We start from the raw sequence: 18809 nt of genomic DNA on the forward strand, positions 1-18809 counted from the left end.
AATTCTTTTTGAAGGAGGCTTTCAAATGTAGGCATGGTGATTAGGGATATTGAAGAAAAATATGACCTCAAGTAGAATTTAGTGGTAGTCTCTCGGTGACCGTGAATGACTATTGTCTTTGTGCAGTTTCATTTACGGTTACCCTCATGTGGCTTTGAAGTCCAAAGGCTGAGGCGCAGAGTGTGTGGCACATGGGGCCTGGGACGCCAGTTGTTACGGGAGGTGCGGTTGTGGCCTGGTGTCGGCGTTCATGCACAGCAGCAAGACGTGGACGTCGTTCATCTTCAAAGGTGGTGGCGGCATGGTTAATGTGGGTTTGCCAGCTGCTTCTGTCAGAGGCAGCGAGTTCTAGTTGCTTTGTTGTAATGCCAGCCCACTTCAAGTTGGACGGCCTTGTTTCCTGAGTCCAGCTGACAGTTCACCATGGAATACCTGTCTTGGTATTTGCTGTGGGTCCATGCAGATGTTTTAAGGTAGAGTTTAAGCAAGATGTACTCTGAAGTTTCTTCCAGCTATAAGATTTTGACTATGAAGGTTTTCAAGGCTCTCGACGATCTAGTACTACCCTACTTATCCAAGCTTATCTTATACCATATTCCCCTTTATATACTCTACATTCAAGGGGAAATAAGCAAAACAAATTTTGGAGCTTGTAATGTCATATACTTCTTCATGTCCTCAAAAAATGGCAAACACAATGCCTTGAATAAAGTCACCATTAAATAGTTGATGATTTGGTTATTATTACTTGCTAAGTCAGAAATATCTGGAAAAGTAAAGTTCTTTAAAATGATACCAATTAGAAAGCAATCAACAAGAACTTAAGTGTTAAATACGTTAAACAACATGCAAAGGAAATAAAATGTTATTCCTTTAATATGTTTTTCTTCTTAAAAAACAAAACAAAACAAAACAAAACAATTTGAGCTTCTAAATGAGCACAACTTGACCTGACTACCAGAATGTTAGGAACAACATCAGGCAGTTAGAAATCCCAAGGAATTTAAGTTCAAGCTTATTTCCCTAAGGTAATACACTTAAACATTTTATCTCAGAAGGCTTGTTCAACCAAAGTTAGGAACATCATTCACCTAGTTAGCAACTACAGTATTAAGTTGTCAAGAAAATTAAAACAAAAAAGGAGGGCACTGGTCAATCCAATTGGATATCAAAAGAGATTAAGCTAACAAAAAAAGTACTCAGGGTAAAGTAAAGAAATTCTGGACTAAAAGTTAGGAAGACTTAGATATCAGTCCTGACTCATGCTACTACGTAGACATGAGGTCTTGGGAAAATAAAAGTTAAAAAAGATAATCTCAATACAGGTATAACCCAGATTAAACTCCTTACCATCTGAGAATGAAGAGGGAAGGGATAGAGAGAGACAATTTGGATCTTGTAATTTCAGAAAACACATGCTGAAAATTGATATTATATGTAATTGAAAAAATAAAATATCTTTAAAAAAATTTTTTTAAAGATAATCTCCAAGTTCTCTGACAAGAGTTAACATTCTATAAAAGAGGGTTACTGGAAAAGTCCAAATCCTAATAGTGGATACTGAGTAAATTTTATGAAGTCCTAGTAGTTATGTTATGCTTAATACCTTTGTGGCCTGGTGTTGTCTTCCACACACATGACAAAACTTGCAGCGACGACAACACCAATTTTCCAACTGGTCCTCCAGAGGGCGTTCATTCTCCTCCAAACAGAATTTATGGAAGGGTTCACAACAGACTTGGCAATATACAAACTAGAAGAGAGATCAGAGAGGGCATTAGCCACTATATGAAGTTTCAATCAATCCTCCTTTTTTTTTCTTTCTGATTTTATAAGTTGAATTTAACTGGTGAGACTAATTCGTACATGAAGCCCTAAAGGCAATAATACCCTTTTAGCCTTCCAATTTCAGTGATAAGTTGATTCACATAAGATAGAGGGGTTTTAGAAAACATTAACTTAAGGACAATGACTTTAAAAGGGAGGCAACTAGTAATTTCTTCTGATTAAGAGTCCTGTGGGTTTTTTGTTTAGTTTTAAGAGAACATGACTAAAATTACATAAGCATTAAGCTCTAAGAAAGTATCTGTGCTAGATTAAAATCTTAAGACAGAATGATTATTCTTATAAAATCAATTTATATGTTGGGGTCATGTATTCATATATGAAAGCCATTTGGACTTCTGAATAGTAATTAAATTTATATAGCTATCAACTGCAGAACCTTCACCCACCACAACCTTTTTATCCCATATGTTACACTTGGATACCTAAGAAGAAAGTCAGAAAAGTTATTCCTTCTCTAGTTTAATTCTAGTAAAGTTAAGTTTTTTTAAAGAAATAAGATCAGTTCATAAACTTTTTAGCCTCAGTATAGCCTTATTTCTAAGAATCTATTTCTAAGTCTCAAAAGCCCTCTTTCCAACTGTATAAAATTAGAAATAGTATCTACTAAATTATAGCAAAGTACCAAGTTCTACTAAACAGACCATCTATACTGCTATAGTTTTTAAATCTCTTAGAACCTCATTTCCTTCAAAACTTGCTTTCTGCACAAAGCCTATTCGAATTCCTGAGCTGCTAGTGCTACATTCCCTCCAAAATCACTTTTTATTTTCTTTATATATGCCAAAATATGAATGTACAAATATATCCTTGTCTTCAATGCAGGAAACTTACTTTCTGTTGAGACAGACAATATCCAACTCAACAAAAAGTTAAGTTCCCTGCATTGAAGGCAAGGATTGTTCCACTTTTCTCTTTGTATCCCTAGCACAATGCCTGGCACACAGTAAGTGCTTAATAAATACTTATTGATTGAGGATGTGTTACCTCCACATGTCCACTGCTGGCACAGAGAAAGCAAACAACTCTGGGTGTTATAGGAACTGAGGTCAGGATGCCCAAACCACCCATTTCCCACACATTTTCCACTTCACAGTCTTCCTACAAAGGAAAAAAAAATTGAACTTATTATTCTTCCAAGAAGGTGGCTTTGGGATGAAAGTAAATAAAACCACAATACCAACAGTTAAGAGCTCTACATTTCAGTGAATAATTTAAAAAAAAGCTGTGCTACTTTTTTCCTAATTGCCTAACTCATGCACGAATCATTTAAAACCTCACCTTTTTTAATTCATATTAAATAGGTTGTCTCAATATGGCTGGAATTAAATACCTCTTACAAATCTATTGACTCAAATACTCTTTTGTGGTTTAGTAATTTCTCTGTAATAGAATTTTTTTTCCACCCGAAAATTGTCTTTATCTAGCCATCTGTTATTGCTCAGGATGGGTTTGAGCAGAGTTCTTCCTAATACCTACTTTATTCAACTAGTGCAAGACTATTATTACACAAAGAGACAAAAGGCAGAATCAGTTCCCATTTATCTCAAATAACCTAAATTCTAGGCCCTTCAATTAGAGTAGGATTTCTTAATCTCTTTTTGTGCATAGACCCCGTCTTGCCATTCTGTGGAAGTCTATGGATCCCTTCTCAGAATAAATTTTTTTTAATGCATAAAGTAGAATACATAGGGTTACAAAGGAAAAAAAAATATTTTAAATAGTTTTAATTTTTTTTAATTCTTGAGAGGTTACTTGAAGAAATGTAGTTCTAATATTAATTTACAACCCAATATGTCCAAACTAAGTCATTTGGCCCCTTTACCTTAAAGTCTACCCTGATTCTGTGGACTCCATCTGCTGGCAGCTTTTGCTTGGAACTATTTCCATTGGAGAGGGTGTTGAGTAGATTCAGAGTGCCATTCTCTTGCTTACTGACTGGAGGTGGTTTTTCCTAAAGAATCAAGAAGTGGAAACAAAAGCAAACCACAACTTCCTTGCCTACTTATTCAGGACTATAGAGGATAAAAATATTTAAATGTATCTTATTTAGAACCAATTAGAAAATTCCCAAACAGGAATTTTGTAGGAAAGACAAAGAATTTTTACAGATAACCCTTATTCTTTCTCTGAATCCACAAATCATCAAAGGAAAATTACAATGAGGGTAGATAGGGAAGAGTGACTATTATAGATAGAAAGTAGTAAAGAACAAATTGTGTAAAGGGTAAGAATACACAATTCAGCTATAAGTAAGGCTGCAACATGAGCAGATTCTTTGGGTGGTGCCAGCAAGGACCAATCAAAAAGAGGCAACCAAAAGGAAGAGTACCAAATGGAGAAATGGGCTAAGCCTTGACTTTAGACTTCTTTCCTTACTCTAGTAACATCCCTGGACTCAAAGAAACAGAAATGTGGATTCATTTCTGAACCATAAAATACTTTTCTATAAAATAGTATAAATTAATGGACTATAGAGAAACAAACAATACCTCACCTTTTCTTTTGGTTTCTGTTTCACTGGAATACTTGGGCGAGGAGCTACTTTTTTCGGCTTGCTTTGCTCTGGTACTAAGAAATTAAGAATTAGAAAAATCAGGTGCTACCAAAATTACAATCATTTCTAGATAACAATGACTACCCTAAATATGATTTATTCACCAGAGGAAAAAATTGTTTTTGAAATTGGAAACTGTTTTATCCTATAAGAATTTGGGTAAGAAATCCAAGACAATTCTCCAAATTTGGTTCTTGTCCATTTATACTGTAACCATCCCAGTTCAAGTCATCATCTTTTCCTATTTAGACTATAATTTGAATAGCTAGGTCCTAACTTAAGTCTTTCTGCCTCATTCACTGCTCTGGCTAGACTCTTGTCATTCAAAAACCTTCAGTGGTTCCTTTCTACCTAAAATACTAATCCTATGTAGTCAAGGTATTTTGTAGTCTACTACCAATCTAATTTTCCAGCCTTATCTGATAACACCTCTTTCTGGTAGTCTATATTATAACCCAATCTGACTGTTCTTTCTCCTCTTTAATTTTGCTCTTTTCTTGTTCTTGTGCTTTTTCTCATGCTTCTTTTATGCCTGGAATGGAATCCCTCTTTATCTCATCTGGATATAGTAAAGTTCCTTTCTTACTTAAAGGCCCAATTCAAAACCACCTCATCCCTACCCCTACCCCTACCCCCATCCCAAGCTGAAAGTGATTTCTCCCCTCCTCAAATTTCTCAAAGCACTTTGTCTGGATCTTTCCTTTGCACTTACCACATTTCCTCTTGTACCACAGTTATCTGTGTATCTGTGGTACATGTCTTATCCCCATTAGATTGTAAGCTCCTTGAGACCATGGTCTGTGTCGTATATATCTTTGAATCCCCAGCATCTAGCAAAATGCCTTATGAGTAGCAAGCACTTAATAAATGTTTGTTGAACTGAATTTACAATTAAGTGTTGTTGGGTAGAGAACACATGGTAGCTGATTTTTCTGAACCCAGGACTTAAAATTACATAGTAATTTATATAGGACACACATTTTGGGCTTTTAGTTGGTCTAATAACACCTTAGAAGAATACTGATGTCTTTAAATAAGCAGAGTTTTAGTTGGTATTTTTGGCTTGGGGTTAGCAATTCCTTCTATCTTCATTTATTCACCTGATTCTGGAGGTGGTGGAGGTGGTGGTGGAGGTGGTGGAGGAGGTGGTGGGGGTGGTGGGGGTGGCTGCTGCTTTTTCTTGGGCTCATTAGGAGTGGTCTTGGGAGCTTCCTTTTTTAGTGATGCTGTGCTAGGTGGCTGTGGAGGAATGACCTGCACTGGCTGGGAGGCCTGTTTGCCAGTCTTCCTAGCAGAAGTACTAGATTGTTTAGAATCAGCCCCTGGAGCAGACACATTTCCATCCTCATTCTTTTCTTCCACAGGCTTTCGGGGGGGAGGTTCACTGCTTTTCTTTGGGGCATGATCCTCTCTTGCTGGTGTTGTTTTCTGGCTAGGGTCCACAAGATTTTTTACAACATTGCTCTCTTTCTTTTCACTGGTCTTGGACTTCTTCTCTTTCTTTTTCACAGCTGCTTTGGGGAACAAGATTACATGTAAATAATACAAGTACTTGTATTTAAAACAAAAATTTGAGAAATATCATGCTGCCTTTCTCAGCAAAAGCTGGCCCTAAAGGCCAGAGAGAACGTGGTGTCAGAGCTCATATATATCAGGGAAATTGGGCATAATTTATCTCTATAGGGGAAAGAAATGAACTATAAAGGAAAAAAAGTCTCATTTTAACCCCACTGCTAACCACAAGATTTATACAGAAATGCACTGCATTATATTAGCAGATGTTTTAAGAGGCTCTTGTTAAGAGTTCTTTCTACCTTTAGCTTGCTTCTGCAGGTAGGCTTTAGAAGGCATCCATTGCAAGTTCTGGCATTTCCTCATCCTAGAGTAACAAGAGATAGACCAGAAGCCAAGTTACTTTGAGAAGACAAACAATTAAACAGTTAGAAGGCTAATGAAAATAGATACATTAATTTGCCCTCAAGAACATCTGAGCCAGGGAACTCTAGATCTACTTCAGATTCAACAGGAGCAAAGCTTATTGTGAAAGGTTAAGAAAGGAGCTACTCTGAATCCAAAAGAACTAAGTTATAGCTCAGCCCTCAAGGATACTGGAGTCAGGTCAATTAACTTTTCTTGGAATTAAAAGGTATGCAAATTCCTGCCTATTTTTCCAATTCAGAACAGGTATTCACTGGGGTAGATGTCCAATTCTTAAATATCATACAACCAGATTAGCTAGAAGTAGGTGAACAATATTGACAGTAAAATTTAGCACTACTCCCTTATGAGTTACTTTTTTTAGTCATAGTCTGAACTCCAAATAAGATGGGAATTATAAAACAGATTCCTTATCTGCCAATCTAATTCTAAAAGTATACTTTTGGACTTTTTACAACATAATCCCCCTTTCCTAGCTTTCCAGTCTCCCACTTTATACAATCTAGCCATATGGATCTATTTGGCATTTCTCCAACATAACCCTACCCTTGCCCCATCTCTGTGACTTTATACTGGCTAACTCCCATGATGCTCTGCCTCCTCTTTCCACATCTTAGAATCCCAGGTTTAACGCTCAACTCAAATATCACTTTCTGTAGGAGGCTCTCCCAAGCCCCACAAATACTAAAACCCCTTTTCTCTACTTCTAATTACTCTGTGTGTCATTTCCCCCACTAGAATACAAGTTCCTTTAGGGAAGGAATTGTTGTTGCTTCTTTTGTCTCCCCATTGCTTAGCACAATGCCTGGCATAAACAATTAATGGTGAATGACTTGCTTAGGAGTCTTCATATTGCATTAAGCTCAATTCATCTACTTTTCTGTAATTTTGTCATCTAATTATTTGCTGAGCTATAGTTTGCTTGTCATTTCTTTCTGTTTTGACTAGAGGAGATTAAAAATGTAATCCTTGCATAAAACCAGGTAAAGTTGGGGTTATTTAAGATTTTCTGTAAGAGATTATTCTTCTGAAGATATAGGGAATACATCAAATCTTATAGGTATGCTTTGTAAATAGTTTTATATTTCCAAAATTTATATCACCAATTTTTTTTTCATTTTTCCTTGCTTTCAGTTTTTAATCAGGCTGACAGTCTCAGAAAGTGAGTAAAAGAAGATGAAAGATATGGGAATGAAAATTTCTAATTTTAACTTATAGCATATTACAAAATCATCCACTAAAGTTCTACTCCAATGTTTCACTATAGTATAGAGGTTACCCTGGATTCTCAAAAGCTATACCAATTGATGGCAATCTCTGGTAGATCTTTCAAAAGGGGAAAGGTTTTGAAAATAGGCATAGCAAGATGCCTGTTGTTGGAAGATCAACTGAAGTTCTGAGAAGCTCAACACAAGACTGACCATAGGGTGATATGTTACCATCAACCAAAAGATCACCATTAATTATTGGAAACACTTATGAAAATACCCTTAGAAAGAGATGTGGAAGGTGAGGGTAGTGAGCAAAGAAAGCAATTTTTATAGAACATACCCCCAATTTCCTGGATATAGCCTATATACAACTAATACCATAAGCAAAATTACAGTAGTTTCAATTGACATAATAAATGGCCACTGTGACCTATATGATTGATCTATTCCTGTGAAACCATTCTCCTGCCTACCTCACATCTAGCACCCTTATCTACTCCAACACTGCCAATTAATACCTCTCACTCTGCTTCTTAAGATCCACCCACACCTCTAACTAATCTCCCACCTCATTTGTCTCAACACAAACTTTAGGACCTTTCTGGTTCTGCCTGCCAAAGTTAAGAAATACTATTGTCCATTCAAAATCAGAACCAACAATACAGGGTTTAAATCCTTGAAATAGAATACCCACTCACTTGCAGCATTGCTTCTTTATGTTGCGGCCACCAAATTTGGGTTTATCTAAACAATTAGTACAGACACCACAGTCTTCAGGCACCTGACAGCCCGGGCACTGCCCACATCTCCTGGATCGTCGTCCTTTCTTCACTGGAGGTTCTTGAGGTGCCTTGTTCCTGGTGACAGGTTTAATTGGCTTAATGGGTGGAGCAAGAGGTTCTGCATCTTCTGAGCCGGCAATTGATGACTTGTCTGCCAAAGAAAGTATATTAGTTTCTTGACATTGGGGAGTAATAAAGACACTTTTTTAAATGAATACAAGAACCTCAACCACATATGGATAAACTATAGATCTGGCAAATGCAGAAAGAGAATCACTATAAAAAAGTTATTTTAATCCAGGGGTTCTTAACCTTTTTGTGTTATAGATCTCTTTGGCAATTTGATGAAGACTATGGAGCCCTCTCAGACAAATGTTTTTGAATGCATAAAATATACAAGATTACAAAGAAGCCAATTATATTAAATAATTATAAGATTTTAAAATACAAATTCATGGACCTAAGGTTAAGAATCACTGCTTTAAGCTATAAAAATTATATATAAGACCAACTTTCTAGAAATTTAATGTAATGACACAAAGGACATATTTTTACACATTCCCAAGATTATGATCTAGTTTAAATTTCAATTAACAGGTCCCAAGCTTGACAATCTCATACTTACCATCATTTCCCATGGAAGACAAAATCTTTTCTCGTTCTTCCCATGGTAAGGCACTCAGGGTGGGCATGTCATCAGGAAATACTGCTCGCTTTCGGCCAAGGGCAACAGCAGCCCTTCTACAAACATGCTTTATCCGGGGTCCTCGAACAGAAGTCTCTGATGAATCACTTTCTTGACCCTACATTTGAGAAAAAAAAGATAAGTTTCTAAAACTTTTAAGTTCCACATTGACAACATATACACTGAAAAAACATAGGTGAAATCACTGCTCTTAATGGACTGGTTTTTCTAAAAGTCAGCAGGCCAGGTCAAAAACAGAAATGTTTTATTTGAAAGTTTATAAACCCACAACTTAAATAGCCTCTAATCTCACTATAGAAATCCATCATTCTTATTATAGAAACACTCAATTGGCAGAACCCTTAAATGCAAATTAAACATTAAATCTAAAGCTCATAAAGGTTTGTTCTCAAACATTCAAGGTCAGGTACAACTCACCATTCTTAGTCAGATACTAACGGTCCTTCTGCTATATTTATTTTTTAAAAGAAAACATCTACTCTATCTTGAACTAAATTCTATATAGCTTTTCTCCCCCTCAACTTCTGCTTGAATGCTTCTTATTTAAATTTTACAACCATCTGTTATCTGTTGCTATAATCATTACACAGAGTAAAAAGGAGGGTGCACTCCCCCTTTCAGGTGTCACAATTATACTAATTTTACTGCAAAATACAACTTCAAAATTGCATTGAGAAATTGTCATATAGATAAGATGAAAATAATACCTGTGCTTTGGGCTGGTCAGCTTGCTTGAGAGTCTTGCTTTTCTCAATCTTATAAAGCTGGGCTTTGGCCTTTCTTAAAAGGCTGGCTACTCTTTTGTCAGCCACCGGAAGTTTGTCTGCCTGAGCCAACATGGAGCCAATGGAGGAAGTGGAATGTTTAACAGTGCTTGATGAAGAAGCAGAAAGACAGAGTGCTTTCTCCTTCTCCAGGGATGGTGCAGCAGGGGCAAGGTCCAAATTGTTTTTATCAAGGCTCCCTTTCCCTTTCTTAACAAGTATTTTGGTTTTGACAGCTGTTGTATCCCCAAGAGCTACAGTGGCAATGTCTGTCCCAGGATCAAGTGATGAGGATTTCTTCCGCCCTGCAGCTTTTTTGGCGGAAGATGAAGTGGCAACATCTTCAACAACCTTCTCTTTGGAAACTCTACCTATGGGAAACAAAGCAGAGCTACTCTGAATTTCTGACCCCTTTTTCCTTTTTTCTTTCCTTGATTCCCGCTTGTTTTCTTTTTCCCTCTCCCGGTCTCTCTCTCTGTTTTTGTCCTTCTCCATACTCTTGTCAACATCTCGCTCTTTGGACAGTTCCTCAGTGGCCCTGTCTTTGTTTCTCCCTCTTTCTGTCTGAGAGGTATGCGTGAACCAGGGGAAGAGAGGAGTAGGACTACTGGATGAGAATGGCTCTGCTGGAGTGCTAGTCTGCTTCCTTGGTCTCTGATTTTTCTCCGAAGATTCCCCAGACTGTGTCAGGGAATGAGAAGGAAAAGCAAAAGTTGGGTTTAAGGCACTAGTGGCAAGAGGGCTAACAGAAATGCTTAATGAGGAAGAGACAGAAGATGGTGGGGTGAGAGGTGATAGCTCAGAAGTACTAAGCCTTCCACTTCTTGTCCTCATGGAATGAGAAGGAGATCTTGGTTCAGATCTGATAGGGCTGAACACCCTTCTTTTCCTTTTTCTATTAGATACCCCAGTAGATGAAGTTCCAGCAGATGTTCGATTACTAGGCAAAGTTACTGACTCAAAGATTCTGGAGTGGGCCTCACTTGGAGTGAATCTGGGAGCTCTTAGAAGAGGACTTCTTTTGTGCATATCAAACCTAGTTCCAGAATGGAGTGCTGAAAATAGCTGGGCTGGAGCAGTGGAACCAGATGCTGAAAAACCAGAAGCAAAACCAACATCCTCAGGAGTCAGTGGAGGGGGTCGAAAGTTATCAAATATGGGTTTTCGGATAAGACCTTCTTTGGCATACTTCGCTGAGGAAAAGTACTGTGGCTCTGACCGAGAATGCTTTAGAGAGGTCCACCTGAATGTTGGTTCTCGTAAAATAGACTTTCGTTTCTCTTGTATGGGAGCAGCAGAGGCAGGCAAAAAAGGTGATGCTAAGGGGATTGTTGGAGGCATAAGCCAAGGTGTGTGGTCAGGAATACTGGAAGCGGGTTGTAGTGGTGGTGGTGGAGTGAGTAATGGTGGAGGTGGAGAGGAAGAGGTTTGTTGCTGGGGGGCACTTTGCAAGGCTGATAATTTCTTAGAAGCTCTAGACCCAAAGCTTCTTTCTGAGATTGAAAACCTTCTACTCCTCCTATCACTGTTATCATTTTCTGGGGATTGAGAAATAGGTATTGGAGCATGCACATCTGGAGTATTGCTCCGCTCTTCAGAAAGTGCCTGCATCTCCTCAGAGGCCTGAGAATCTGTGGATGTATCAACACTAGGACTGCTAGATCGAGAAGAGTCTGAAGACATCTGAGAAGAGTGTTGAGAAGCTGCACTTGATTTTTCAGAGGACCCACAGGATGTGGCACTGAATCTACTGTTTGGGGTAGACTCTAGTCGAGCAATTTTAATTGGAGGGTCATAATCTTCATCCTCAATAAACCGCCGAGGGGTTTTAATGATCCGTGAGGAGATAGCGCTGACAACGGGCATGATGAACTGTCGGATATTTTTGACCTGTGTTTTCACCTTTCTTCCTTGCAGCTGAGCTGCTTCTTTCTCAATCTTTTTTTGAGCTCCTTTTTTTGCCCTCTGCAAGAGTTGCTTAGCAATTGTTGCATCTGTCCTTTTGGTGGAAGGAATAATCCTAACAGGCTTAATCCTTCGAGGGCTCTGTCTGACAGCCGTCTTTTCTTCTTTTGTGAGTGGTGGTGTACCATCCTTCTCTTTCCGGACCCTTTGGGGCTTTTCCAGCTGAGAGCTAATGAGCGGTACTGAATCTGTCTTTATCCTTTCTGCTGATGGAGGCCTTCCTCTCCGTCGGACAATCTGTACCCCTTTTCTCCCAATTTGAAGCTTTCCTGCTTTAAACTTAGACTTGAGAGGGGAGAGTTTGCCAGCTCTCAACTTTTTTATTTTTGCTGCTTGCTGAAATGTAGCAGACGGTGTCCTTTTAATTTTTTTTAAGGTATCTTCTTTGTTCCCCTTTGATAAGTCCGATATGTCCTTTCCTTGTGATAATTTGAATTTGACACTGCTAAGGGTTGGAGGTCTTCCTCTTCTCTTTTCTCCACTTTTAGAATCTTTCTTCTTTATTTTCTCTCCAGATTTAGTTTCTGGTTTGTTTAGAGGGGAAAACACAGGTGAAGAATCTGACAGGATAGTAGAATTTCGGTCAGAAATGCTTCTGGGTCTCCCACGAGGTTTTCGAGGACTAGATTTAACTGTATATAGAATCAAACAATGAAGAGCATACATTTAGCCTTGTAATTCCAATTGACTGGCCTTAAATAAGTGCATGTGAATTTAGCCTAAGCCATATATATGCAAAAGAAAAAAGACCCCATTTTATTTTTATCCCTTTTTGTTCTAACATCCAATAAAGAACTTTATTTGTAGCTAAGATTTTCTTTCTTCTCAAAATTAACCTTAAAGGAATGAAGTAAAAAAGCTTTACTTTTTCAAGTAAAAAGAAAATTTAAAAAGCAATACATGTTTTCAATGTAACCCTAATAAGACTAATTTTCACGGAACTTCACATGAATAAGAGAAACATTTATCATAAGAAGAGAAGGACTTAAAAATCTGTTCTAACTCTCTAAATTCCAGCATACTAAGACCAAAATTTAAGGCATTTTTCATTAGTTCATAACAATTCCTTTTCTTTTTTTTTTAGAATATTAGTGAATGAATTTATTTATATAAGTAATAATTAGATCAAGGATCTGGGGGCAAGCTTTTATCAATAAGTTCTATTATTCCCCAAACGAACACAAAGGACTAATACCTAAGACTTCTAGGTAGCTCTATCAATAACTTATAGCCTAACGTCTTTCCTCTTAACAGTACCTATTTCTTAAAAATTTGTTCTGCTGAAGCAAAATGATGTTAGAAATACATTCAAAAGAAACCAAAATAAGACCACTGAACTCAATGGTATGTAATCTAATAAGGAAGTTTAAGTGAAACAGTAAGTCCACTAATTTACTCTACAATGCTGAACCTCTCGGCCTAGCATGGTCAACCATCCCAGTAAAAAAATAAAAAAATCTTTACCAATTTGTCATCAAGGGTAAATCAGTCACTAACTAAATCATATTTCTTTTAATCCAAATGGAAAGATTTTGTCAATTTGGATTAGCTAGATTTGCCTATTTATCAGGAGCGAGTTAAAAAAGAAAAAAAAAAGCTCCTCCAGTTGCCCATTTTCTGAAGTACTTCATTTACAAGTCAGCATTTAAAAAAATTAATCAAACATTGATATATCCTATTCTTTTCCAAGTCCAATGGAAATGAAGATATCCAGGATCTAAAACCTTTCTTGATGGGGTCCAAAAGAGATGAGCACCCATTAAACCATGGAACTAATCTATTAAAACATAAGACCATACTGGTCTAGTTACTAAGTCTTATAAATGCCTTTCACCCATTAACTCATGAGATTTTCCCCAATCCACAAAAGATTAAGGGACTCACAATCAAATTTAAATGGCTGCTAATCACAACGAATTATTACATTAAATAAAAGTAAAAGATGGCAGGGAGGTAGGTTTCAATCTTACATTAAGAAATTCTAGAGAAAACAAGACCTGAATCTTTCAGAGAAAGATAAAAGAATTTAGAGGAAATCTTGAAATGGACAGTTATGAACTATCAAAAGAAAATTCCTAGTCAGAAAAACACAAACAAAACAAATGACTGTTATAGAGTTGAACCTGACCACTCATATAGCTTTGTGAGCTCTCTTATTCTGTTTAACTATAAAAAGGAACTCTTTAGATAAGACTATTAAAAATGGGTATCCATTAAGGTATCCATATGTCAATCATGAAGTATTTAATCTGTGCTAGGCAAATAAGTAAAGAAAATGAGTCAAGGATCCTGGGTACCCAGCTCTATTACTAAACAAACGTGGGGAAGCTTAGGCAAATCACACAATGTCTCTAGGTTTCAATTTCTTCATCTGTAAAATAAGATATTTAGACTGCATGATCTATTGGCCTCTTTTTAATAAGCTCTAAGATTCTATAACTACTGTCTCTGAAAAGCACCAACTGCTGGGTTAATGCTTAGATATAACTGTCATCTGTCTCACTCAAATACCTTACAAAGAAACCCAAAACATCACCATTTCAAATCTATTACCCTGTAAATGTGAGTTCTAGGAAGTTCGTGTTAGTTTACTATATACTGATCATGACATTCTTAGGACAAAATTTAAATGTGAGTGATGGGCAAGAAATGATTCAATGACAATAACTAATAATTTCATATTTACTATGATTTTTCAACCCTTACAGAGCAAGGGAATAACAAAATACAGGAGGGAAAAATAGTAAAGGAAAATAGTTGAGGAATAATTTTTCCAAAAGAACATACTTCTTTCATTCACGTGATATCACATGACAGCACTGCATAAGTTTTCATTATTACTTCAATTTTTCTTCTCAAGAAATAAATTATGAGTCTTCCTGATGAAATCTAAAAGCTCAGGTCTAATTTTATTTTTGCTTAAGAGAATATAACAATGTTTCTAATATGTGGAATTTCATTTCATCTAAATTCTTTTCATTTGAATATAATCTTGCTGTTTCTTATTATGCTCTAGGCCAATAGTAAAGAACACTAACTTAAAAAAAGAATGTTAATTTTATACATTTTAAGACTCAGAAACTGCATGAGGTAAAAGTCAGAGTGGTAAAACAACATGGGCTGCTAAATTTTTGTTGCTAGCTATTAGACTAGCATTTCAATAGTAAACAAAAATTTGCCTATAAAAAGCCATCCCTGAATTATTTTCACAGAACATTCCTTGTATAAATCTAAAGATATTCTTGATTCTTCTCTTTCCCCAACAGATTCCTATGCCATTCAAGACGCGCTTCACACTATTTTGTTTCACAGAGCAAAAAATCTAATGAATGAATAAAATGGGATCTTGTAGAATATATAAAAGAAGCACTTGAGTAATAATAGCTCTGAGATAATTCTCCCCAATCATTGTGAAGGATACATATAAAAAGCTTAAGGAAGTATCTCTTAATAGGCAAATAAAGCAAGGTAAAATCACCAAAACCTGATGGTCTAAAATTCAAACACATCACTTGCTTAGCTGGCCATACCTGAAGGAGACCTTGTGGGACTTCGCACTTTGACTTCTTCATCTGAGCCAAAACCTAAGAACTGCTCATCCTACAACAAAGGAAAATTATTTTAAAATCAGAAGTAATGGCACAGAATTTGAACATATCCCATAGAAAAGTCCAAATGAGAAACAAGTGAACTTGGAAATAGAGCCACTGCACAATAATTATCATTATTTTAGGATGACACTTGAAAAATAACTAATAAAATGTAAGTTCCTTGAGGACAGGGGACGCTTTAATTTTTATCTTTATACTTCTAGTAGTGTCTTGTACATAGTAGGTATTTAATAAATGTTTGCTAAAAGGAATAACTGGTATTGAAATAGAAAGATCCAGCAATAAGCCTTTGTTACAGCCAGATGGAAGCTATGTAACAATTAAACAATGTATTGAAATATCATCCTTAGTACATGACACACAGGGTGAAGTTCTGTATTTTAACCTGCATATAATCCAAGACAATAAAAAATATACTTTAATTAATCCAAGTAAATGAATCATTAAAAAAGCAGAATGATCCAATCCTATTAAATTCACACAAGTAAGTTTCAAAAGGACTAAGCCCTACAGACATATATAAGGAATAAAATAAACATCAGTACCTCTCCTACTAAACACTGATAGCGATCAAATTACTACGGTTGTCAATTCCATAACACATGATTTGACAGCATTAGAGATGATTTCCAATTACTTGAGATTCATTAATTCTCAACATTGTATAGTTATAGCATCATCTAAAAATGCTTTGTGAAAAGAAATGTAATGGCAGGTAGCAGCATTTCTGGAAAGAATAATAAATTGACTATATAGAGGATGAAATCATTGCATTAAAACAATAGCTTGAGGTCAATTTCTCATTTTCACTAATACTTAAAGATGCCAAAATGTACAAACTCCTACTTTGGGATACCAAGGTATATATTCTTTGGTCTGTCTGACATTGGTCAATGTTCAAGAAATGTAAAATGTGCTCTATTTAGGCAAAATTATGAGTAGAAATTCACCACTGAAACTAGTGGTTAACAGATTTTTACAGATATAAAAGTAAACTTAAGTTCAAAAACAAAACTAAAATAGAAAAAGCAAACTAGGGAACAGAGAACAGATTTTCCTCCATCCTCTATTCCAACTAAAGCACAACTTCAGGGCATCAATACATTAAGTTTTTGATAGAGTTGTTTACTCAGTTAAAGCCAAAAGTTTAGGGGCTGGTTGGTTTAATCATTTTTCAAGCAGAAATATTTTATAAGACAAATTTAAATAATGAGGGACATCAATTCTAAATATAAATATTTTCTGAGGAGGAAAGTAATTTTGGACCAAGTCTCTGCAAAGGGCAAAGAGTTCTATAAAATCTTTTTCCTCTAGGATTAGGAAATTTCCCAGGAAACCGTCTCATTTAAGAAATTTGACTTCTCTTCCCACCACTTCCCTAAATTCCATGCTCTTCACCATGGAGTAAGAGACTATGAGACTTTTCACAACAATGCTGGATTTGGGTATGGTCATTTAGGCCTTAAACAGATGGCAACCTGAAGGTCTCTGGTGGTCATGGGACAAAAGGAAAAATTGATACCAGCTCATATATTTGGTTGACTCAATATTTTGCTTTGTAAGGTATGGGATAGTAAAAACAAAAACAATAATTAATTAAACTAAGTCAAGATATAACACCTCCAAAAGGCTAAAATTCTTTTAAAAAGTGTTTTGACAAAATTAAAATATTTACTATTAGAAATGTTTGACTATATCAGTTGAAAACCTGAGTTTATGTAATGTATTCTAAAACACTTTTGTCAGTTTCTATATTCAACACTAAATAAATTCTAACTGCTCAAATTTATCATCATGAATATTATTCTGAGGAAGAAAAAAGGCTGTCTACTAGTCTTCACACCAGACATGTGATAAAGCATGGGAGGTCTACAAATATTTTGTTTTTAATATTTTTAATCAATTTAATTGCAATATTTTAAAAAGGAAACTGAAACCCAAAAGTACTACCATATGTACACAATGAAAATTATTAATGGTAATGAATCTATGAGAGGCAGCTTGGGGTCATGGATAGAGTGGACCTCAAAGTTGGGAGGATCTATACTAAGGAAAGTCCCACTTCTGACATACAGGCAGAATGACTCAGGAAAAGTAATTTAACCTTTCATGGCTTCAGGCAATAATATGGTTATAAGAATCCAGCCCAGTCCTGGGTTCAAATGTGACCTCAGATACTTCCTAGCTATATGACCTTGGGCAAGCCACTTAACCCCCATTGCCTAGTCCTTCTGCCTTGGAACCAACACACATTAATGATTCTAAGATAGAAGGCAAGTTCCAATTTGTACTTGTAGAAGTTGTTTACATGCTTTCTAGAGTTCAAAACACGGAACCAATTTTTAAAAATAAACCCAAAGTATAATTGTTGAAACAAAAATAATAACATCAAAATCCCATATTATAAATTACTTCAAAAGCTGATAATTTTTTTTACCCAAATTGCACACGTTTCATAAAAATTTGCCAGAAACTTTGTTCTACTAAAGATTTCATGGGGTAAATAAAATTTAAATCACTATTTAAGATGATAGGAACCACAGTTGGACACATATACTGCTTTTTATCCCTTATTTTCAGTTGTCAGTAACTTTCATGTTTGTGCTCAAGATTAGTTTTCCGATCTATGCATTTTTCACTTTCCTTATTAAATTCATGAAAAAACCTGCTAATCAATGGATTTCAGAGACATAGGAAATTTCCCTGTGATCACTGGGAACACACTGCCAACTACACGAAATTTAATACTATCAAGTGCTACAACCGTAGGCATTCAAGAAATGCTAAAGGCTATCACTAACACTAGTAAGGTAAGTTAAGTGTAATGTTCCAAAAAATAGACATAAACACACACTGCCAATTATAATACCAGAGACTTATGTTTGTCCCAATACTAAATTTCAATTTTAAACATTCAAAAGATGCTGTCAGTTCAATTAGCTGTACTCCAACAAATTGTACATTTCTTATTGTTAAACTATAATTTAGCTAATTCTCCTTTAAAAAAAAAAAACTGCTAGTTATTCTAACTTGAAAGAAAACTAAGCATTAGCTCCCCCTACCCCCTTCTAATATAGAAAACAATTAATAAGCATTGTTTCCACCAAGAACTTTTCTTTCACCTAAAATATGGGTTACTTGAAATGGGAAAAAAAATCTTGGTTTGAGAAATCCACATCGTTTTTTATTCTAGTCCCTTAGTATACAATGAGCAAAAGGCTTCTCATCTCTCTCCTGCCACATTCCCAGAACTGTTGGGGGGGGGGGGTGTGTGTGACCAGAAAGATGTAAACAATTTATTAGTCCTGGTTTTCTAAGACTTCATATTTGCCCATAAATCAAAAGAAATGTACCAAAATGGACAACAAAAGGATGTATAATTATCGATATGTTTGGCACCATGAAATATTCTACTTACTGTACTTTAATA

The 18809-nt window shown here is 36.0% G+C and overlaps 1 protein-coding gene across 4 annotated transcripts in view; it reads right to left on the reverse strand.

The window, feature by feature from the left end:
- KMT2A (lysine methyltransferase 2A) overlaps positions 1-18809 on the reverse strand; it is an 83286-nt gene that overhangs the window by 40048 nt on the left and 24429 nt on the right. For 2 of the 4 annotated variants that reach the window (XM_056794302.1, XM_056794300.1), the window contains 10 exons: positions 15299-15368; positions 9747-12400; positions 8959-9136; positions 8250-8484; positions 6217-6281; positions 5503-5913; positions 4343-4416; positions 3671-3799; positions 2833-2946; positions 1607-1753 (listed from right to left, as the gene is read on the reverse strand). In XM_056794302.1, the coding sequence (XP_056650280.1) occupies positions 1607-1753; positions 2833-2946; positions 3671-3799; positions 4343-4416; positions 5503-5913; positions 6217-6281; positions 8250-8484; positions 8959-9136; positions 9747-12400; positions 15299-15368 (4077 nt within the window). Of the gene's footprint in view, positions 1-1606; positions 1754-2832; positions 2947-3670; positions 3800-4342; positions 4417-5502; positions 5917-6216; positions 6282-8249; positions 8485-8958; positions 9137-9746; positions 12401-15298; positions 15369-18809 lie in introns of all 4 variants that reach the window. The other 2 variants (XM_056794301.1, XM_056794299.1) reach the window with 1 other exon arrangement.

This window comes from Monodelphis domestica, chromosome 4, assembly GCF_027887165.1.
Source record: "Monodelphis domestica isolate mMonDom1 chromosome 4, mMonDom1.pri, whole genome shotgun sequence".
In the NCBI taxonomy this organism is placed as follows: Eukaryota; Metazoa; Chordata; class Mammalia; order Didelphimorphia; family Didelphidae; genus Monodelphis; species Monodelphis domestica.